The 24,423-nt window shown below is 33.3% G+C and overlaps 1 protein-coding gene across 1 annotated transcript; it reads left to right on the top strand.

Annotated features, from left to right (window-relative positions):
- The first annotated feature begins 15,608 nt into the window (after window positions 1–15,608).
- LOC127736643 (somatostatin receptor type 2-like) lies at window positions 15,609–18,294 on the top strand. The gene is made up of 2 exons (XM_052247202.1): window positions 15,609–16,890; window positions 16,940–18,294. The coding sequence occupies exon 1, from the start codon at window positions 15,811–15,813 to the stop codon at window positions 16,759–16,761; it is 951 nt and encodes a 316-aa protein (XP_052103162.1). The 5' UTR covers window positions 15,609–15,810; the 3' UTR covers window positions 16,762–16,890; window positions 16,940–18,294.
- Window positions 18,295–24,423: the final 6,129 nt, after the last annotated feature.

Below are 24,423 nucleotides of genomic sequence, written 5' to 3'. Positions count from 1 at the left end.
AAATGAATATTCACGATTTTAAACGTTAGTAGCAAATATCATAAACATATGTGAACGAGAACATAGATTTGTACTTTGTTTAGTGCTATGGAAACAAGTGAAATGATAAGGAACCCAAAGTGTTCATGATATACAGTAATAGAGGTTCAGAGTTTGCAAAAACAAAAAAAGGAAAAGAAACAAAAAGATCAAAACCATATTTTTGTAGTTTAAAAGATCAAAAACATACTTTTGTAGTTTAGTATGGCGTTCATTATCACTGAACTAGTATATATATTTGTTTAGGGGCCAGCTGAAGGACGCCTCCGGGTGCGGGAATTTCTCGCTGCATTGAAGACCTGTTGGTGACCTTCTGCTGTTGTCTGTTCTATGGTCGGGTTGTTGTCTCTTTGACACATTCCCCATTTCCATTCTCAATTTTACTCAGAATCTAAAACTCACCGAATCAATCTTATACATCTGTACATGATTACTCTACACGCTTTTTTTTTTTTAAATATGTTACATTTGCAGCATGGTGTTAAGAACACGTTTGTCCTTCTTTCAGTCGGTCAAGTTTGTCAATATTTGTTATCCCTTGTGTTGATTGCCGAAAACACGCACATTAACAAATAATATCTACATGTTAAGGACCCAGAAGCCTATCTTTAATTGTAATTTCAGTTAGTTTTCCCTGTACATTTCACAACTTTTAAGGCCGGATGGATGTTTAACGCCCAGCGACACTGAAATATTACATGCACATTCTGGAAGAAAACATGCATTTATGATGATTTGTATTATACGGATACAGATCGAGTTTAATTTTAAAGAGCTAGCTTGAATTCCTTGTCAAATCAGTCAATTGCCAGATTCTTGGTTTTCATAAATCAGTTTGTAATATGTACATTTCACAACTTTTTAGGACGGATGGATGTTTAACGCCCAGCGACACTGAAATATTACATGCACATTCTGGAAGAAAACATGCATTTATGATGATTTGTATTATACGGATACAGATCGTGTTTAATTTTAAAGAGCTAGCTTAAAATCCTTGTCAAATAGTCAATTGCCAGATTCTTGGTTTTCATAAATCAGTTTTTGTAAAGCTCTATTGGACAAGTACATGTACCAGTTTCGTCAGTTACCAGTTGTCGTCATTTGTCCTTTTATGCAATTTAGGACCCTTTGTGTAAATAAAACAAACTGCTGTTATCTTCAGCCACATATTTTGTTTGTTTGGACTTATATGAGAAACAATACTGAATTTTTGTTTGTTTTAAAGGAGACATAACACGATTTTCAATTTTTGTTCCAAAATATTTATTTATGCATAAAATTTTCTAAAAATGCATCGATAGCAGTAAAAGTGTTAAATAATTGATAAAAAATGTATTTTATCGACCTGATAAATACAGAAATATGTATATTTACATCCCGGAAGTCACTCAGAACGAGGCAGATACTTACTCGTGCGGACGACGAATTTCAACTTTCTATGCTCCCCTTTAATGCAATGCGAAATGGTTTGTTCAGATTTAGACATAGTTAGACCAGAGACATATTATACAACATATATTATACAACATATATTGTATTATATGTCTCTGGTAAGACGAAACAAAAAGAGCAATTAGTAATGAGGAAAACAGTTTCGAATTTATAAGTGGAATGACGATAAGTTTGGTTCTTTTGTCATAAATTTTCCTCTTCTAGTTACACAATATCAAATATGAAATACATGTTCAGATAAAGTGGAAATTTCTATAATTTAGTGTTTTGATTCATAAATTTCGGTAACTGGTCCTCCGACAAATAACATATCACGCATGCGCACAAATCGACAAACTGGTCAATCTTTTTTCTTTTTTAAAAAGAAAATGAAAGAGTCTATGATACTAAATCGAATTTCTGGTGCTTGTAATCTTTCGTATGTTACAAAATAATCCCCAAGCGAAGTTTATATTAATTAAACAATATCAGAGAAAAACTATGAGTTGTACTTGTACCAGACCAGTACAAATTTTTGACTATCGTTATATAGATTAATCACCAAAAATAAAATAGGCTTATTTCATTACTTCCATAATATTATAACCGCCTCGGTGGTCTCGTGGTAGCGTGTTCTCCTCGCGTGCGGGAGGTCTCGGGTTCGAACCCCGACCGATTCCAACCAAAGACTTTAAAATTGGTATTTGCTGCTTCTCCGCTAAATATGCATATTAACTCATCATCATCATCATCATCATCATAAGTAATTGCCTTTGAAATTACACCCGCAGTGTAAGAACCATAACTCTAGAAAATAATTTATAACTATTCACAATTTTGATGTCAAAGGGGGTGAATTGGTGTTAACGTCAGTGGCAAATGTTACATGAATATCAGGGCGAGAAAATAGATTTGAACTTTGTTTTAAGCACTAGAAACAAGTGAAATGATAAATTAAAAGCAACTTAAAGTATTCCTGATTCTGTAATTGAGGTTCATATAGTACGGTAAAATATCACAGAAATCATAGCGCTCCACATGGTCTTAGTATACAATAGTGGTCTTCTGTTCGGACTATTAAGAGAGAATATTTCAATGACTAACGGGATAAATGTAACAAAAGAGGAAATACCCTAATAAGGGTGGATAATTGTTAAGAATTTTGTTAGCATTTTTTGTGCTCCAAAAAAGAGGATCAGGCGAGGTAGGTCAAGACATTGTATTGATCTTGATGCTTCTTACTTTTTATTTCATTTGCGGTTTTTTTTCTGCCACTTTTTGTTACATTTTGTTTGATAAAGTTTTAATTGGTGTGTTTGGTTCTCATAACTTTTTGTGTTTGGGGGTATTTTTTTTGTAGTTTATCCTGTATTAAATAGATAAAAGATGTGTTTATGTTTCAAAATAAAAATTTTAACAAATTATTATAATTTGACATCCGTATGCAAACCGCTGACAAGAAAAACTAGAAATTTTATATCTAACAAGCGCCGGATTTTAATTTTTACTTTGCTTTTCTGAAACACGGTTATCATGCTGTATCAGCTATTTCATCAACAGCCTATTTCAGTGAAAGTCTTGATACATTGTCCTCAGTGGCGGATCCAGAACTTTTCATAAGGGGGCCCGCTGACTGACCTAAGGGGGGGGGGGGGGGGCGCTCCAGTCATGCTTCAGTGATTCCCTATATAGTCAACCAAATTTTTTCCACATAAAGGGGGGGGGGGGGGGGGGGGCGGGCCCCCAGGGCCCCCCTGGATCCGCCTATGGTCCTAACCATAAAGACGAATAAAGATTCCAGAAATTGATATCATAAGCTAAATGATATATTAATACCAGACATATATTTCTAAGGGTTAACATCGTTCCGTTTTTATTTTTCTGAACTGTTATTATACACAAACCTTTCATTTTATGAATTTAGTATAACAGAGCAATTGCTTTCTTACGTCGAAGATTGAATTTATAATTAATTGAAAACAATTATTTCTTGGTGAAAATCAATGCCAGGAATTGACTGAAAAGACAAAAAAGTTAATCAATGAACATAGGAAATTCTTGTATGATTATTTACACTTTGTCATCTAATACAAAAACATCAATATATATGCAAATAAAAATGTCTTTAAGGTTAAGAACAACTATTCTTATTCTGCAATACGATTTAAACGATATTTTGGAATTTCGGAAAACAATATAGTCTTATTAGTTTTATAAATAATTAGTATAGCCATATTCTACAAAGGGGTGCACCTGGGACGAGTGGTCTAAGTAGTTACATGTGTCATCTACAGCCATCACCAGCCAAAGTGTCAACTCTGAGGTTTCAATTCAAATCCCGCTCGTTAGGAGGTGGGCTTAACTCGGATCCTAATTGACAAGAATAGTCGGTTCTCTTGTTGAATGTCTATGGTTCTCTCCGGACAGTCCGGATTACCCCATCAGTTAAAGCTAGCCATCATAGCAATGTAAAGGGGTCAGAAAGTTACGTTGAACACCAACAAACAAGAATCATAAAAAAATCATTGAATAAAGAATCCTTAAAAGACTCAAAAACTTTTTTTTAATGAATACGAGTTACTTCCCTTATTTAGAGAAGCACTGATTTGCTGAAATAAACTACAATGTCCGTTCTTGTCTTATATAATACTAGAACACAACTGCGACATCGCTGTTCCGTGACTGAATTAAAGAACCTTTTTTCAGTATTCGTATTGTCATCTGATAAAGTCATAATAATAGTAAGGTGCACAGTTTTCTCTGCTTTCAAAATATATCTGTTTGAACCCGTCCTGGTTTGCTTACCAAAATAAACTTACTTTAAACTAAATTTGATTTTTTAACTAATTAACCAAAATTGATAGTGGTATTGAGGTGTAAAAAACAAACTTGTTAAATATGGTTCTACAGTTTAACATAGATATAAAACAACTACTGGAAGATTTCCAGGTTCTCCTGGTAGCGGAGTGTTTACAGAAGGTAACAGGTAACCGGAAATAACATGTGACATATACAATTGGTATCGTTATCGGATTCTACCTGGAACTTGTTAATTATTGGTAATATTGATTATTTGGAAAACAAAAGGGCCTGGACTGGTGTAATTTTTAAACAACACCATTGTCCTATATTAGTTATATATAAAGTTGAATTCTTTGATTCGTCGTTTTTACGTTATGCTGGCTAACACATTGGACCTCGTTATTTTAGTAGTAGAGATCTTTACGTATTTTGTTATTATTTGACGAATTTAATGTTGAAATTAATAGTTTCTGCTTAATATAAACTGAGTGCTCATAGGAACGCAACACAACATATCCGTCCCATTTGGTCCTTTTTGAATACAAATACAAAATTGTTCTGTCAATGCGTTCTTCGAACATGTGGCTACATGTTTATTTAACAGTTCTTTTCTCGTCGACCTTTTCAGTTCATAAACTTGCGATTAGTCACATTGGGGTCCAAATCAAAACTTGAAAATTTATAGTACGCCTAACAGACAAATGTGATCATATTGGTGAAAAATTGATAATATGCATTAGTTTTTAAAAACTTTTGGTATAGGGGATGATAGTGGTGGTAAATTTGCCATAAAACGTGTAAACTTTTATTTAATTGTTAGATATGTGAAATATTTCAACATTAAAATCTGAAAATTGAAAAGCTCTGAAAATTGCTTGAAATGTTCTGCATGGATAAATACAAAAATATCTTCAAAATCTTGGAATGATTTCTAGAGAAGATTGGTCGGTTTAATTTTTTAAATGGATAATACACGTATAATGGTTGTATTTCTATGGACACTCAGTCTATTATTATATTGTTTAGACTTAGGATGATTTAGGGCTTAACATATTTCACAGAAAAATGAAGAGGTGTTGAAAGATTGCCATGCAATGAGACAACTATCCACCAGAGTTAAAATAAAGTGGTTGTAAGTATTAACAGTCCAATATACGGCCTTCAATAATAGGAATGACCCACACATAGTTAGGGAGACATAGTCAGGATTAATTCATACTGAATTATCCATTTGTTTGCACGCTCTAGCGTACTAAACTGCTTTACAGGTTACAGAAAATGTTCATTTAGTAATTACAATGTCAATCGCCATTTTTTTCTTAAATAGAAGATTTATTTAGTATGATTGAATATGCAATGAAAGCAGTCATATTGGGCTTAATTTAAGTAAACAAATTAGAAATCAAAATGGTGTTAATTAATTCATGTATGAATAGACGTCAGATTATCATTGATTTTTTCCTGATAATTTTCAGGTCTAATAAACATTCTCAATTTTATAAAATGGAAAAGTTACATAGGGGTTCATCAAGAATAAAATTCGTATGCATAAATGATATTTTACTTCCGTCAATACAGTCAAAGGCTAATTGCAATGGGTTTGCTCATTGTTGAAGGCCGTAAGATGACCTAGACTTGCTAACATCAATGTTATTTGGACTCTGGTTGTTTCATTGGCAATCATATCACATCTCTGTATTTTTTTTTATAAAGTACTAAGATCTGGTAGCAACAGGATACATATTAACAACATTTCACGTACTGTATTCTTATGTTTAAAACGATGTGTAGGGGTTGTCAGTTGATAATTTCTGTGTATTGCACTTCTTTGATTTTTACATCTTTTTTAATCTACTATCATTATGCAAATTAACATACACAGCAGGACAACAGAACACCGAGATTTGAGTTCGAACCCGCTCGTGGCAAGGTGCGTTCGACTCCGATCTTAATTGACTAGTATAACCAGTTTTTTTTTCTGTCGTTCTCTATGGGTACCTTGGCTTCCCCCACCAATAAAAACTGGCCGCCATGAAATAGTCAAAAGTGCTGAAAATGACATTAAACACCATCTATCAACTAACCAACAGTAGAAAAGAAACGAAATCAATGCTTCTTTTTGACCTTTATTAATAAAGGGGCACTAGCTACGATATATATAAAAAATATAAAATATGATTTTTTTTTTTGTTCAATCAATAATGAAAGTGAAATAGTGAAATAATATATCGCTCTTAGCAGCCAGTATGGTTCAATTTTGTCAAAAAAGGTTAAGAAACATTGATGATGAATTATTCACTTGCAAGTGAATAATTCGACCTCATTGAATCCGTATTCATGTGAACTTCATTTTAACCCCTTAGCTAGAGATGGAAACCGCATGCTTTGTGCGTGTTCAGTTATTTAAATGAAAAGAATGTCAACATTGAAAGTGAAACAAAGGTAAATCATTTGATTGACTGTTTCGATCCACAAAAATCATTGTTATACAGGTAAAAACGATGATTAACATATATTTTTAATCTATAATATGAAATTAAACAGACCTAGAAAAATCCAAAATGCACGAGTCTGATATCTATTTATATCTATATTTATGTTTATATCGCTTATATGGCAATCGGAGGTGTTCGGAGGTCAACTCGATAGTTAATTAGATGGCGTCTAGACTAAAATACACACGAAACGAAGCTACATATTATCGAGCCCCTGCCCGATATATTGTTTATTTTAGACTTTTTATAATTTGGATAAATGTTTTACATTTTTATAAATCAAATATGAGAATTTGAGTCAAATCGGTAAACATGAAATTGACAACTAATGCCCCTTTAATTACAACGAATTAGTATATTCATCTAATGAATTTAAAAGATCAAATTTAATGAAAATGCAGCTTCGTTTGTTTCATCTGCTGATGAAATAAAATAAAATAAAAAAAAAAACATTAATTTATTACTTCATTTCTCATATGTGGTTAATTCACCGAATAAATCTTGTTTAGATATCAAAACTAACATGTTGTGTTGATTCTTGAGGGTAATTTGGTAGAAATGAACACGCTGTTCCTTAATGGAATTCTTAAATTAAACAAAAATGAAAATTTAACTTTGAAAGTAAGAGTTCATCGATCCTTCAACTATATAAATTACTCCTGAAGAAAAAAATAACGGTATTTCGAATTTGTATAATCATGTTTTGTTTCGCCTGCCACTGAAGTCGCAAAATGCGAGACTTAGAGATTACAATTCGGCGGCGGTGGTAGCGGCGGCGACGTCGTAAACTATTTGTTTAAAGCTTAATATTTCAGAAGGTATAAGACCTGGATGCTTCATACCTTGTATACAGATACCTTATGTTACAATGTACGAAGTTTCCGCCTGTCATAATGTCAACTGTTCTTGACTTCATTTTCATGGTTCATCGACTGTTTGAAAAAAAAAATTTCATGGTTCATCGACTGCTTGAAAAAAAAAATTATGATATTTTTGTCATGTAATTTCTCATTTATTATGTGTAATAGGATAATTATATTTGGTATATGGGTTCCTTGGAAGGTTAACATGTCTGTCAGACAGGGTTTACCTGACCTCGACCCCTAGTTTCATGGACCCGTGATCAAGGTTAAGTTTACGTTGTCAAGTTTGTATCTGAAATACTATAAGCAATACTAGGTTCACTGTATATGATGTATAAAATGATTGTAACTTATACATGTTTGACTGGCAGGTTTCATCTGACCTTGACCTCATTTTCATGGTTTTTTTGTCAATTTTCAATTTTCGTAATTAGGTATGTTTTTCGGATACCATAAGCAATAGGTTAACTATATTTTCTTTTTTTTTGTGCATAATATCTCATTGTGTACATGTATGTACATTAAAATGAGATGTGTACATGTGTGTACACTAGAATGAGATGTGTACATGACACAGGAACATAAAGAAACACACAATTTCGGAAGAAATGTGTATAGTAATAAAAGTAAATGTTTGTTATACGTCAATGAGACAGCAACCTAACGATACAAATAATCAAAAAGCGTCTTTAAGGAAACAAAGTCTTCTTTTATCGATTTTTATGTAAAATGTCAAGCTCAAAATTGTCATGAGACTATATATGCAGGCAATTCACACCAAACTCTCAAAGTTTGAAGAAACTTTTAAAATAAAAATCCATTTTGTTCCAATCAAGAAAACATGATATATGTTTCAGAGTTAAGTGTGACGTCCATTTTCACTGAACTAGTATACATTTTTGTTAAGGGGCCAGCTGAAGCCCGCCTCCGGATGCGGGATTTTCTCGCTGTGTTGAAGACCCATTAGTGGCCATGTGCTGTTTTCTGCTGTTTGGTCGGGTTGTTGTCTCTTTGACACATTCGCCGATTCTATTCTCAATTTTATGATCATGCACCAAAGGAGATATTTGGTTTTGACTTCTAGCTAATGCTCTTTTTGCAAAAATCTCGCGTGTAGAGTGAACACTATCCATGCGTTTAGAAATAATTTAATTAAAAATAATGGCTAAATCATTACTTTCTATTCCGTATATGACGTAAATATCGAACTTAAGACCTTAATATACATGTGTCAATCATAAAAGCGATACAACCTCCTTGGAGCTTCTATTTGACAAGTAGATGTCATAATTCATTTATTCTCGCGTGGTTCATATCAGTTGGTGAAAATAGTGAAAGAATAAGTTTTCTATTGTGCCGTTGGGAAAAGAAGATATTTAGAGCTTTCAATAGTTTTATTTGTTAATTACATTTTCGTTGTAGTTAGAGATCTAATAAGTGCGTGTATTCTTTCGCGATAGGTAGTTTTCGTAAGTATATTAATCTCTTAAATTTAATTGAAATATTTTATACGTACTATATACCTAATAATTTTTTTGCTATATAAAAAATAAGAAGATATGCTATGATTGCCAATGCGACAACTTACCTCTAGAAACCAAATGACGTAGAAGTTAACGATAGGTCACAGTATGGCCTTCAATAATGAGAAAAACCCATACCGCTATATAAAGGTCCCGAAATGACAATTCAAACGAGAAAATAAACTGCCTGAAATATGATATACAGCAACAGACGACAACCACTGAATTACAGGCCCTTGAGTACATTTTCGGGACTTGTGATTTGGCACAGCTGCTTTAAGAAACCGGTAGTTTAAAATTACTGGTAAAAATTATACATCATAGATACCAGGATTGAAATTTTGAATTTGCGTCAGACGCGCGTTTCGTCTACAAAAAACTTTCCAGTGACGCTCGAATCAAAAAAAGTTAAAAAGGCCAAATAAAGTACAAAGTTGAAGAGCAATGAGGACCAACAATTCCTAAAAGAGATATTATCACTCGATTTGTATTTTAAAAAAATATGTATGTAACTATGGGTTTTGACAACTTAAGATTAAAATCAAATATTCTATTTGGTTTTGGATGTTTTTTTCAAGATCCTTACTCTTACCTCTTGTGGGTCTCTTTATATTTATGATATTCGAAAATTCATCACCATCTCTTAAGAAGTTGAATCATGTGTTTGAAACAAAACATAATCATATCAGTCTGAATTTTATTTAATATTTAGTTTAGATTCAAATGTTATTAAATAATTGTATAGTTACGTTGTGGGGAAATGAACTCTATGCACTTGAGTTCATACCGGATTTTTGGTGCGATTCGTGTTGCTCAATTTTTGGTTTCAACGTAATGTTTTGCAGACTTTTCTTTGTCTGATCGTCTTGTTTTCTTTTGACCATTGCAGTCTGTTTTTTTTTCGAGTTATGTTTTTCCATTTTTATGCAGCTTGAAAAATAATCATTTCCTGGACCAATAGAACAGATTCATTATCAGTTTTTTCTGCTACGATACATTTCAAAATACCATTGACAGTTCATCATCTGGGGCTCTTTTCACAAAAAATCTTACGAGTAAAAATAGTCGTAAGTCATAAACATTTCAGTATAACTTACGATGAATTTTAATCGTAAGATTTTTTGTGAAAAGAGTCGCTGAATACTGGTGAGCACGTGCATTCATTTTTTACGCCATTCATCAGCGATCTATAGTTGGCGTAATTAACTAATTGAGGTTGAAGATACCAAAAATGAGGCGAGATATACCTTTGGGATATTCAAACTCATCAGTTGAAATCAAACTGACAATGCCATGGCAAAAAACGAAAAACGACCAAAAGATACACAAGAGTATATTAAACACAATATAGGAAACTAAATACCGAGCAACACGAACCCAACAAAAAAAAACAGGGGGTGATCTCAAGTGGTCCGGAAGGGCAAGCAGGTTCTGCTCCACGTGTGGCGGCTGTCGTGTTCCTCGTATAAATACAAAAGGAAAATCAAAAGTCGAAGAGAGACAGACAAAAGTATGGTAAAAACAAAAACAATCAAAGTATTGAAGTACTGAACATCGGATGACCGCAAGTTCTTGTGGATGGTCTCAAGCACTTGTCTCAGAAAAAAAACACATCTCTTTACCTGAAAGTGCGGTTAATGTACAGATATATATTTTTTTCTGAGACAAGTTCGTGCGTGGATGATGAATAAATAACAGGGAATTCAACCTCACCGTAATAACTATTACACTGTAGTGATACAAATCAGTAGGTCCGAGTACAAATAAAGTCCCTAGTGTGGACAGTGTGTAACTTGCCAATTTTTTTTATACCCCTTCCAAATTTATTTCTCCATGTTTTATGCCTCAAATAGCAAGTAGGGGGATGAAATTACACTGTAAAAAAATTTGGGTCATGAATTTTAAAGTAAAGTAGTGATTTGGTCCAGCTGAAAAAGGTTAAAAATAAGCACTTCGGAAGCTGTCAAAAGATTTCAAGACCCCCTTAACATAAAATTGTCCATATTTTGAGTTAGAGCCGATGAAGTTTTCTATAATTTTGATATAATTTGTCTCAAAAGTAGTACAACACACTGTAAAAATATTATTGAGAAAGCGCAGGTGGGATTTTTTTAATTTTCATTTATTGTCTAAAAGAAATGCACTACGAAATAACTGTGTACTCGGACCAGTATACTCTGCCGGGTTTGTTGTTATATATCATGTATATTAATATTTGTAAATAACAGTTACATGTATATATATTATTTTCATCCATTTGTATATCATTCTATTCTACTATTCTAATAATAGTGCAGTGCAAGTGCAAGTGCATGGACACTCTTCTGTAACAATTCGAATTTTCTAATAGATTGGATTTGAGTAGGCATTCATATTTCCCCGCAAAACGTTCTTGATATATTCTTCCGCATACGTTAGCACAATTTTTCTATACGTGTGCATAGATATTAATGATTGTTTACTTATATATATATATTTCTAACGACAAAACATTTTCATATTATTAATTTGTGTTCTAAAAAATATTTTTATGAGTATTCATTGAAGAAATGAATATATAACAAGCGATAAGGAATGTTATTTTGCACTCGATAATGTCTGCGTATTCATAGATCGGTTACCAGTCAAAAACGAAAGTTACGTAAGTAGAAATCTCTGTGGCAACCATACATCAGAATGCCCACACGGTCATCGCGATGTAAAAACGGTGAAATACAAAATACAGTTTGCAAAACAGTTCGTAAAAAACTCTGAGCAACACGAATCCCACAAAAAAAAAAAAAAAAACTGGGGTGATCTCAAGTATTCAGGCCGGGTAAACAGATCCTGCTCCAAAACTCGTTTAATCTATCTTTGAAAACAACTACCAAACCATGCAAGCTTATTATCTTTACACATGAACTTTCAATTGTATTTTTTAAGCAGTGTCTAATTAGGTAAATCCTTTACTAAACGTATTTGGAATATTGCATATACAGTGAGTGCACTTCTTTTTAACTGATAAAAGAATATACTTCTTATATTAACCACATTTTTTTAGATTAAAAAAAAAGAGATAGGTATATAATCCATTATAGCTCTTATACGGTTTGTTAGATAACTTCAAACAGTTTTATAATATACATTATTTTTATATCTTAATCTATATTTTTTCAATGGTTAAATGCTTAAAACGAAAGTTATTGTGCATAATCGAGAACTAGTATTGGTTTTAGCATTAAATTGTATTTTAAATTAATAACATCAAAGCATCCGATAGGATCTAGAGAATAAGTCACATGATCTAGGAAAAAATGTGATAAAACGTGCACAAATATGAAGTTCCCACTCGTTATAAAAATAGCCGTTTCTCACATGCCTAAATGAACTATTGAAAGATTTCACATGAAACTTTTAAGGTAAGATATGTTTTGTTTGTTAGTAGTATAGCAATAAGATGTGGTATGATTGCCAATGAGTCAGTTTACACAACGAATACAAAATATACGAAAACAGTCACATAATTGTAGAAAAAATTAATTGTATACATTAATATCCTTTGATGATAATTTTCACTAGTTAGGAAATTCCCTTATCGCATACAAACCTACACAACCTTTCCATGACTATTTTAATGAAAGATTTACAGATTGAGAATATCGGAACCATACATTTCTTCCAAATAATAACGATTTTCAGAAAAAGAGACACAAGAGCAATCAAAATTATGCTTCACCTATTGTTATTGCCATTTTTTTATGCTGAAGCTATACTTTTGTTTTATAGTATTCCCAGTTTTATGTTAGCAGTTGATATACAAAATATAGGAAACCAGTCACATAAATGTAAAAAAAACTAATTAAGTCGAGTAGCCATAATTATCCTTAAAGTTTGGTGTTATATTTACACTACTTAAAAAAATACCCTTTAATCACTCAAACCTACATGTACACGAACTACATGTATGCATGCATATTTTATTCAAAGCTTTACAGATTAAAAATCTTGGATCCATTTCAACCAGGTCTGCGTTTCCTCCGCATAAATAACGATTTACTTTTCGAAAAAAAGAAAATAGAACAATGAAAATACATGCATACGACGATTTTATTTATTGACATATTGTTTTATAGTAGTCTACATTTATACAAAGAAAAAAAAAAACGAAATTAGTCTGTCACATCATTGTAAAAAAAGTAATTTAGTCGTGTGCATGTATGCATAACTGTCCTTTGAAGACATTTTTTTACACTAATTAAAGAAATATCATTAAATTAGCTCTGTTAAACCTACACGAACTATTCATGAATATTTTATTCAAAGATTTACAGATTTAAATATTGAAACCGTTTTTTGAAGAAAAAATCAAAGAAAATCAAAGGAACGATAAAAACAATACATGTCGGCAAATGTTCTTAGCGCTTTACTTCTTTATGTAAGGGAGCTACCATTTGATTTTTATGAGGGGGGGGGGGGGGGGGTGGGGGGGGCTAGGATGAAAAATTTTGTCCTGCCTTTTTCTTTTAGTTGTAATCTCTGTCCTGCCTTTTTATTTTTCACACTATTCGGTCCTGCTTTTTTTTATTAGTTTATCCTGACTTTTTTTTACATAAATTGTCATCCTGCCTTTTTTTTTGCAGAGTGTCTCATCCTGCCTTTTTTTTTACTCAAAACTCCTGTCCTGCCTTTTTTTTTTTTGAAATTTCACCCTAGCCCCCCCCCCCCCCCCCCCCACTAAAATCAAATGGTAGCTCCCTCCCCCCCCCCCCCCCCCCCCCCCCACTAAAATCAAATGGTAGCTCCCTAATTGTTCGTGATTATGAGTATGCCACGTTCCTTGCACGTTAAAGGACCCTTTTTTGCAAGAACTCCTTAATTAAGGGTGTATCTAGGTACAAAAGTCATGAAGACTTTTACATGGTTAGATGTTCTGTCATTATCCAACATATCCTATTTGGTCCTTGGCAATATAAATTTCACACCATTCATCCAAGTCAATACACATTAGGAGATCCATCCAATTTAAGTTTTCATTACAATTTGTTCTCGTCCTGAATATTCATGAAATAATTACCACAGGACGTTGAGATAATAGCAAATAAAAGCCTAAACATTGTTAAATGGACGGATCATTTCCATTGATCTTCAAGTCCGTTATTGAGTACGTCGCTGACACCAGGCCCTGATTCAGAACTAGACACACTGGGTGCGCATTCCCTAAAATTGTTATAAAATATACTTACAGCCAATTTTGTGTCAAAATAAGGTCCTTAATCCCTTATTCTTAGGAGCGCCCCTTGTCATACCCAACATCAAATCCTGGATCCGGGACTAGATATACACTCATGTATCAACAGACTTAGGAAAAGTCACGTTATGGGAGGATAGAGCGCTCACAAACATGTTTAATCCCGCCACATTCTTTATGTGCCTGTCTCAAGTCAGGAGCCTGTAGTTCAGTGGTTGTCGTTGGTTCATGTATGCCATTTTTGTTTTTCGTAAATTGTCTTGATTAAATTAGCTCACTATACGGTATAGGCTTGTCTCATTGTTGAAGGCTGATAACCTCAAATTGCTTACATCCACTTCATTAGTACTTTGGTGAATATTTTTCTTTTTTGGCAATCATACCGCACCTCCTCATGTCTATATTAGTTAAGTTTTGTATCATCCACCTAAACAAGAATAAACAACAACAACAACAAAAAAAACAATCCATAAAATTTGAATATATCTATCTTAACCCGAAAATTCTGAAAGAAAAAAAAAAAAGAAGAAACATTCGTCGTATCTGTGTTTACTTATCGTTTGCATCTGCCGCCTCGATAGCAGTCAAGACGACCAAGAAGACAATGTGGATATCGTGGGGTGGGGGGGGGGGGGGGGAGGGGGGGAGAGGGTGTCCGGCCTCCCTTATGGAGCTACATTTATGATTAATCCAGACTTTTTACCGGTTCCACTCCAAACTTTGTCTACTTTGGGGGCCCGCTCACCCTGCCCCTTCCCCCTTTTCTTAATCTTGATTCTGCATCTTCTCAAAAATGTTGAACTTCATTAGTCCAGTCAGTCATGACTGGCACCTTTTGCAGCAAGAGGACAATAACAAATCTGGAGTTATTTATACTATACATAACCACAGAAAATGATACATAAGCCACAATGACTGTCAAACACTAAATTATAGAGTTCAACAACTCTGTAGGATGTTACCATGTTACTTAGAAAAAAGTGTTGTCAGATTAAGGTTAACTAGTATTATTATAAATGATCATATTTCAAAAAATCATGCAAAAGTTGAATATTGATATCATTATTTCATTCAATGATATTTGTGTAAACAAGCACTTGTATATACAAGTACATCAGTTTCCGTGTATTGTGACAATATGACAATGTAAGTCGTTACATATGAGCTTGTGATGTAAAATTCATCATAAAATCCGTATAAAAGTCTAAATATAGCGTGTGAAAATTTGAAAAAATTATCTAAAGATACCTGTGTAAATGTGTGGTGACATTAAATTAAGAAGGAACTTAGTACATGTAATAACGGAACATTTTTTAAGGTGAATTGCAATCTACTGTTTAAGTGATCATTTTAGTAAATTCGGATAAATAACTATTCGATTGCCAATGTGGGTTAACTCGTCTTTTATTTGATATTTACAGGACAAGATGTTGAAAACGTCGAACAAAGTATTTACAGCATTATTCGTACTTATAATGATATTAGTCATAATGGTGAATTTGACAGTGCTATGCTTTATCATTTACAGAAGTGTTAAAAAATCTTCAAATAACATTTTATTATTGTCCCTTTGTATTGCGGACCTTTGTGTTGGTATTTTTGTTATACCAAACCAGATTTTCATTGTCTCAACCGTAGCAGAATGGAGCCCTGTTATGTGTAAAATGTGTCTTTACATGGAATTCACTGCGGCATTTGCAAGTGCAATGACCTTGACCTGTATTGCAATTGATCGTTTCCGAGCGATTATGTCCCCAATCAAATACAAACAAACAAAAGAAAAAGTGTCAAAAATAACGGCCGTCATTGTATGGATTTCTGCTTTTCTCTACTCGTTCAGGGCTTTGTTTGTGTTTGACGTTATTGAAGCTGAGATGACAATGAATAATATGACAGTTATTCAAAAAAGGTGTACCGTACCGATCAAAATTCAACCATATCACAACGCTTTAATTATAACTGATTTCATCCTGTTATTTGGAGTGCCTGGAATTGTATTACTTGTCACCAATATCGTAGTTTCAGTATATCTTAATAAACAAAAACTGTCAAATTCCGATCAGATGATCCAAAAAAGACAAAAGGCTATACGTTTGCTTATTGCAATGGTCGCCATTTTTGTCACATGTCATTTGCCGTTGTTTGTTATAAGACTTTGTATGTTAACACACAAAGTCGAAAACGGAATGGTTTGGATTCGATCTTTTCTCGTGTTGTCTTTCGTTAATAGTTTTATCAATGTCTTTTTCTACAGTTCGCTCAATGAAGATGTAAAGAAACTGAGAAATATAATCTTGAATAGAATTTGCTTTTCTGGTCAGGAACGTACGACTTCATCTGTGCATCCGCTTACGACGTCTGTAACAAACTTGACATAAGTGTTTCCATTTGACCTCATAGATGTTCTTTTAAAACATTAGAGAAGAGACCTAACAGTTATTACAAATACAAACAACGATCCCAGTGCCTCAGACTAGTGCTGTAAAAGAATTTTTTGTTATCTTGAGGTGGAACACCAGAGAACCATTATAAAACATGTTTTATTGTTATCTTAAGGTGGAACACCAGAGTACCATTATAAAACATGTCTGATTAAAAGAACATTTAGCTATAGAAATCGGAACAGTAAATAACAATTCAACTACATATACGAGCTGAGTAATCAGAAAGACGAACTGCTTTAGAAATCGGAACACCAGAGAACAGTTCTAATACGTGTATAATCAGAAAAAAATCAGATCTATATCGGAACACTAGATAACTTCACGAATACTCAAAAGGACAAACTGCTATAGAAATTGGAACACCAGAGAACAATGTCAAAACATGTGTCTACTCTGATTTACTAACAGATATAGAAATCGGTATACCAAAGAACAAATCTAGCACATGTATAATTAGAAAAAAACAAATAGCTATAAATATCGGAACACTAGATACATTTTTTGTAACAATCCAACTACCGGTACATGCACATGTGTACTCAAAAGGACGAACTTCAATATAAATCAGAACACCAGAGAACAATTTCAAAACATGTGTCGACTCTGATCAACAAATAGCTATAGAAATCGAAACACCAGAGAACAATTCAAACACATGATATATAATCAGAAAAAAACCCCGAATAGCTATATAAATCGGAACACTAGATACCAATATCACTACACGTCTACTTACAAGGACAAACTGCTATATAAATTGGAAAACCAGAGAACAATTTCAAAACATTGTCTACTCTAATCAACAAACAGCTATAGAAATCTAAACGCGAGAGAACAATTCCAGAACGTGTGTCTACTCTAATTGACAAATAGCTATAGAAATCAGAACACGAGAGAACAATTTTAAAACGTGTGTATTCTCTGATTAACAAACAGCTATAGAAATCGGAACACATGGACACAATTTCAAAACATGTGTCTACTCTTATAGAAAACTGCTATAGAATTCGGAATACCAGAGAACAATTTCAAAACATGTGTCTATTCTTATGAACAAAAAGCTATAGAAATCGGAACACCAGAGAACAGTTTCAAAACATGTGTCTACTCAGATAAACAAACAGCTATAGAATTCGTAACATCAGAGAACAGTTTCAAAACATGTGTCTACTCTGATTTAAAAACTGCTCGGAACACCATATGACAATTCAAAAAAAAATGTATAATCAGAAGATGTAATTTTATGATCTATCGCTATGAATTTGATCCAAGCATGAGAAATGACATATGTTCTTACCTACTTCCCCGCCTTATATTGGTATCGTCAATTAATTATAATGCAAGTCAACAATAATTAGACTGAAAATGGTGGTAAAGTTTGTTGGTTCTATTGTTTTGTTTGGTAAGAATTAACTTTGTATTTATGTAAAGAAACAAATTGGAAATAAAGGAATCAATTTAGACGTATATACGTACATGTATTTCATATAATTATATGATTACATACGTACATTTAAAGAACAATATTGTTGAAAAACAGATATCAATATAGGGCTGTGAAGATGTAAAAATTTTGACATGAGGGTCTGGATTAGGGTCCTTCATTTCTGTATTCTTTAATTTTTTGGGGTTATTTTTCTCTATTCTTTATATTTTAGCACCCCATTATTCTCTATTCTTTATTTTTTCGGCCCTTTTTTCTGTAGATTTGGCCCATTATTCTGTATTCTGTATACCCACCCAGACCCTCCTACATTGTGGTATGTGTTTGGTTATAAGCCGTATAAGATAGTTATTTCTATTGTTTATGTAATGAATTCAATGGGTTTCTAACCGATAGGACCTCTTAGACGGACAGATGAGGGATTCAATATGTGCAGTTCTCGTTAATGTAGTAAAATCATTTCATACTCGTCTCCCTTGATAAAATGTTTTGAACATAATCTTGTTAGATGCAATTATACTATCTTCTTATGGTGATTCTATAAAAAAAAGATTGAAATCAAACCGTTATCCTATTGCCTATATGAAAGAATTGACTCTCATTTAAAGATATCTTCTGTATTATTAAATTACCAAAAACCCAGCAATGTTTGCTAATAAATAAAAGTACTTATGTTGGCAATGTTGAAATCAGATACTTGAAAAGTACTGATACTAAGTATACGGTACTTCAACAAAATTCGCGATTTCGAAATCCATAAGACACACACAAAGATACGGTTAAACAGTTATCGCCAAAGTTTCCTTATTATTGTATATTTAGTTCTTTTAGCGTTTTCATAATCACGAGACAGCAATTCTACATACTATTGTCTTTTGTCAAAATATTTCGGACTTTTCTGTCTTTTTCATAGCCCAATAATTAATATAGAACTGTACAACGATGAAAAGAAGAATATTTCCTCGTGCACGGTACTGAAAATCAAGAATATACCTACTTGCAAGTATCAATAAAATAAGAAGATGTGGTATGAGTGCCAATGAGACAACTCTCCATCCAAGTCACAATTTGTAAAAGTAAACCATTATAGGTCAAAGTACGGCCTTCAACACGGAGCCTTGGCTCAGTCCGAACAGCAAGCTATAAAGGGCCCAAAAAATGACTAGTGTAAAACCATTCAAACAGGAAAACCAACTGTCTTATCTATATAAAAAACGAGAAACGAGAAACACTTATGAACCACATCAACAAAAGACAACAACTGAACATCAGGTTCCTGACTTAGGACAGGTGCAAACAAATGCAGCGGGTTTAAACGTTTTAATAGGCGCCAACCTTCACCCTACCTGCAACAATAGTGTAACATCACAACATAGAACGACACACTATAAAATATCAATTGAAAAGACTTTTTATCAATATACAGGCGTACTTTTGTTATTATCTACATTCATAAAAAATGAGAACAGTCTGATATTTTCATCCTTTTATTGTTGTTTGAAAAACTGAAGCGTAAGTAAAAATTAGTACAATGCATATCTGTACAAAATTTACAACCCGTACGGTTGCTTATAATTGCTTACATTCAATTAATTTGAACTTTGGTGGATAGTTGTATCATTGGCAATCATACCACATCTCCTTATTTTTATAAAGTGAGTGAACTCTTATAATTACAAACTATAATTGAAAGGTTAACTATAATTTATGAATTTTTTCCCTATCGGAAAAACACTTTAACAATCGGAGATTTATATCTAGATAGTTTCCATCCTGTATCGTCCGAAAGTGAAAGTAAACTAGATATAAAAATTCCCCAAAAATCATGAATACATTACCTTGAATTTTTATTAGCACAACGTTAAAATTTATGCCTTATTTGTATAAAATATGTTACAGTAGTTCTTGGCAACAATTTCGTTTATTTATTACACGTACAACTGCATAGTTTACAAACCTTGTCGTGTATGCCCTTATACATGTATAATTCAGTTCTTAGATACATGTATATATCTGTCCCCCCTATTTTTTCATTGTTGTATGAATTGTATTCTATATCTTATGCCCCCTACACTATTTTACTAAGAAATCTTATATTTTCTGTGTTCAGTGTTTTTGTTTTAATGTTTGTTCTGTTTTATTTGTGTCTTGATGCCGGGCACTACATGTTTTAATTGCGTCTTGATGCCGGGCACTACATGTTTATTTGCGTCTTGATGCCGGGCACTACATGTTTATTTGCGTCTTGATGCCGGGCACTACATGTTTTATTTGCGTCTTGATGCCGGGCACTACATGTTTTATTTGCGTCACTACATGACAGTTTTCAAAAGAGTATTTCAACTGCAATACCTACATGTACTTGTATGCGCCCCGAAGATTTTTCAAAGCATACGCAGCTTTGTTCGTCGTCCGTCTGTCTTTTCCCGTACATTTGTCCCAAACCAATTCTTTCATTTAATTAGAACGAAACTTACCAAGATTTAAGATACACGTATAGGGAAGGGCAGAATCTTATTGATTTTTAGACTCTTTACGTTAATGTTCAAAGTTGCTCTCACTAACTATAATTTTTTTACACAAATGCTTTTTAGAAGAAAAATACAGAATTTTTGCAATTTTCCATTGTTATTTCCATTACGGAAACATCGTGCGCAGCCAAGAAACATCAACATAATTTAAGAGAAGCTTTATTATAACTATTGACATAATCTCACCAAATATAGAGTTGTTTCTTGGGTGCGCACATGCTTTGCCAATCTAAAATATACTAAGAATTTGATGAAAAGCAAGCAAATTTAAGAAATTTTACAAAATATACAAATTTCGTCATGGTTTGTTGCCATGGTCGCTCGTTTAATGTGAAATTTGTTTTTGTTTTTTGAAAACCTTGTACCTTAGTCTAGTTAGGACAAATTTAAGAATATGTATATTAACTTTTAAATTTGCAGTAATATTTTGGCCAAATAAGGGCCTTATTGCCCCTACTCCAAAAAAAAGGATTTTTAGACATACATGTATGTGTGCACCTGCAGCACTTTCTTAACATACATGAAGCTTGAACAAGTGCTTTAATTAATTAAGGTCTATAAAAACATTGGCCGCCATTGACAAAAAATAGTACGGTCTGTCTTGCATCTTTTTTTTTGTATTTACGATTAAAAAGTTGCAGTATAATTTTACTTTAAAAGTAATATAATTATGTATCCTTTATTTGTTACAGTTTCGTGTGTTGATCCGCCTCCACAATGTAACCGGACGTGTAATTACAATATAAAGTAGTCTGAAGTCGGTGTTGATTAATATACTTAGTGCCTGCCGAAACGCAACATATCATATTCTAAGCCCCCTTTGAAACCTTTTTTAAATAAAAATACAAAAATGTTTTTTCAATTAATTCCTCAAACAATTTGAAGACTTATTTGGGGTTTAACTTATTTACATTTTTTCATATCAGTGTTTGCATGCTTGATCAGTCGCTGTACATGTAGTCTTTCATTTGTTACTGTGAAATTTGTTACATTAAAGAAGGACAGAGACCTAACCAATATTAAAATCACTTTGAAAATGCTCAAAATAGAAAATAGCGTTCGATATACAAGGCGACTTGACATTCAAGTATGGAGAAAAGACTTCCGGAGCTGTCGAAATCATAATAAACATCTCCTGATTTCCGAATTTTTTGTGTATAATTACTATTAGTTATCTGTAAAAATTTAAATAATTATACTGTTGGTGTTATTTATTGTTTCCAAAATATCAATAGCAATTAATTATAGTGAAATGGAGAGGATATGCAATGACATTTAACATAAATTGTGATTCTACAACATTTCTAATTAGAGAAGCAAACCAACTCGTCATGTCATAAGGAGAAAAGTAAAACAGGAATTGCAAAAACTACCACACAGAACAAAAGACCGCACTATTTATCAATACCGACTACTCCGTAAAAAACCCAGACATACAAACAAAGGCAAATGACAATGATTAGCATATGGTTTAGATAGCCTGACTTCTTGATACAGGCCCAAATTGGTGGGATTAAACCATTTTATGTGCACACAACTCCCTCTTTTGACTATCTAGACGATAGGTCGTAAAACTCAAACACAATAAAACACATGCATAGTGCAGCTTCCAACATGGCGACAGATTAATTTTGGTTTTTCATGGACTTTGGAAGGGGCGAGAGTATCTTATTTAACTTAGCTCACAATACCTCTAGTTTTGTGTTTAACTCTTATGACCCCTTTGCAAAAATTAAATTTGTTATTTATTTGCTTGCTCTCAACAATAGTTTGAATTATGCTTCAAACTGAACTGACAAGCGGACGAAAGAATTTTTTGTGAGGAATGTAAAAGGGGGAAAAATCAATGGGGGCGATAAAAAACCATAAATCCAATAAAAAAAAAACAACACCATGGTCAAAGAGAGAGAGAGAGAGAGAGAGAGAGAGAGAGAGAGAGAGAGAGCCTTGCAGAAAATGGGGACTAAGTCAGGAGCTCCTGAAGGGTCAGTATTTCCTATTCCAGTAGTGATACCCTCCGTGGCTTTACATTGAAAACACTGACACCCTTATTAGCAAATGAAAAAAGACTAATAAATAACACTTCACAAAACACCAAACATAAAACAAGAGATTGAACATCACAAAAGACATTATAGTCCAAGTCGAGCCTTTGAAGACCTCCTAACTTCTATACAAAGATGCTATCCGTAGACTACTGAGGAGGTGTGTTATATACGTACCAGAAGTTCATGAACAAAACACATACATAACAGACATGAACCAACGACAACAACTGAATATGAGCTCCTGACTTAGGACCGGCATATAAAGAATATGTCTGGTTTAAAAATAGTCATGAAACAAATCAAACTGAAGTAAAACTAGAAATCCGACATGTCAGCCCTTCCCCCGCCTACACAGTTTTGTGCGAGGCACAGACGCAAAATAATAATACTGATGCAAATATAGAAAATACATAATTGAGTATCATTTTTTGTAAATATCAAGTGTCATTAACATTTAAGCAATATGAACTTTTTCATATATGTTTGCATTCCTTAAGAAAAAAGTGACCAACAGATAATTTTTCGCACAGGGTAAATTTGAAATAGCATATTATTCCTATATATCAATTGTCACTGGAATCATTGCACAAAAACATATTTTCTCAAAATTTGAGATTTTTTTTACAAAACTAAATGTCCCCAAAGATTAATACACACACAAACTGTTGTAATCGTCATCCAACCCGTAAATTTGGAGCTTTAGCGTTCACAAAAACTGTTAACGGACAAACGAGCGGACAAAGCAAAATCTATTCGTTGAAGAATAATAAGGACTAAATATTCGTAAAAATGGATGCCACTTTGGTAAACATGATACATAGATAACAAATATAATATAAAACTTTTAACTTTTAATGATCGAAATTAGTTACCAATTACTAGAGCAACTGTTGAAACATAACCTCCTGATTGGTTGAATTCAACCTTAACCTCATTGGAATTTGAATGTAAGAAATTGGCGGGAATTTGATATTCATATATTTCCCATCTGGTATCTTCGTGGCCTCGTCCTGGTGCAAACAGTTGATAAAATGCTGTCACGTGGTGATTGTTGATCAGAACAGTTTTAGGGGTTGGATTGCCACCTGATTTACCGGGCAAACTCACTCCGATTCTAAGTCGGGCGTACTGAACATTCCCAAGTGAATGGACGTTTACATTTGCTGACGCTGCATAGGTACACGATGCGCAGGAGAAAATGCAAATAGCACAGTCTTTTTGTATTCTCATTACCATTTTGTTTCCATAATAGGTAGTTTCCTTAATAGTGTGAATATTGTGAAAGTTATATTTAGCGTGAAAAACAAAAATACAACTACCGTCAGCCGGAACTGTAACATAGCCGTTCGAAACATGCATTGTTTTCCATTCTTCTAAAACTGGTTGTTTATTCGAGTTAAGGTGATGACAATGCGAAATCCCAGAAGATGGAGTAAACCAGTGATGATCGAAATTTAGCTTAATTCTTGCTTGTGACTTGGCATAGTTATGGAGTAAAACGAGTATGTCACCATTACTAGGATTACCCATTGCTAAAGGCGAAATTTTTCTTTCTTTCTTGTCAAACGTACTA

This window comes from Mytilus californianus, unplaced genomic scaffold (genome assembly GCF_021869535.1).
Source record: "Mytilus californianus isolate M0D057914Y unplaced genomic scaffold, xbMytCali1.0.p SCAF_34, whole genome shotgun sequence".
NCBI lineage: Eukaryota > Metazoa > Mollusca > Bivalvia > Mytilida > Mytilidae > Mytilus > Mytilus californianus.
Note: the sequence above shows the minus strand (reverse complement) of the source record. Positions and strands in the feature narration are given on the sequence as shown.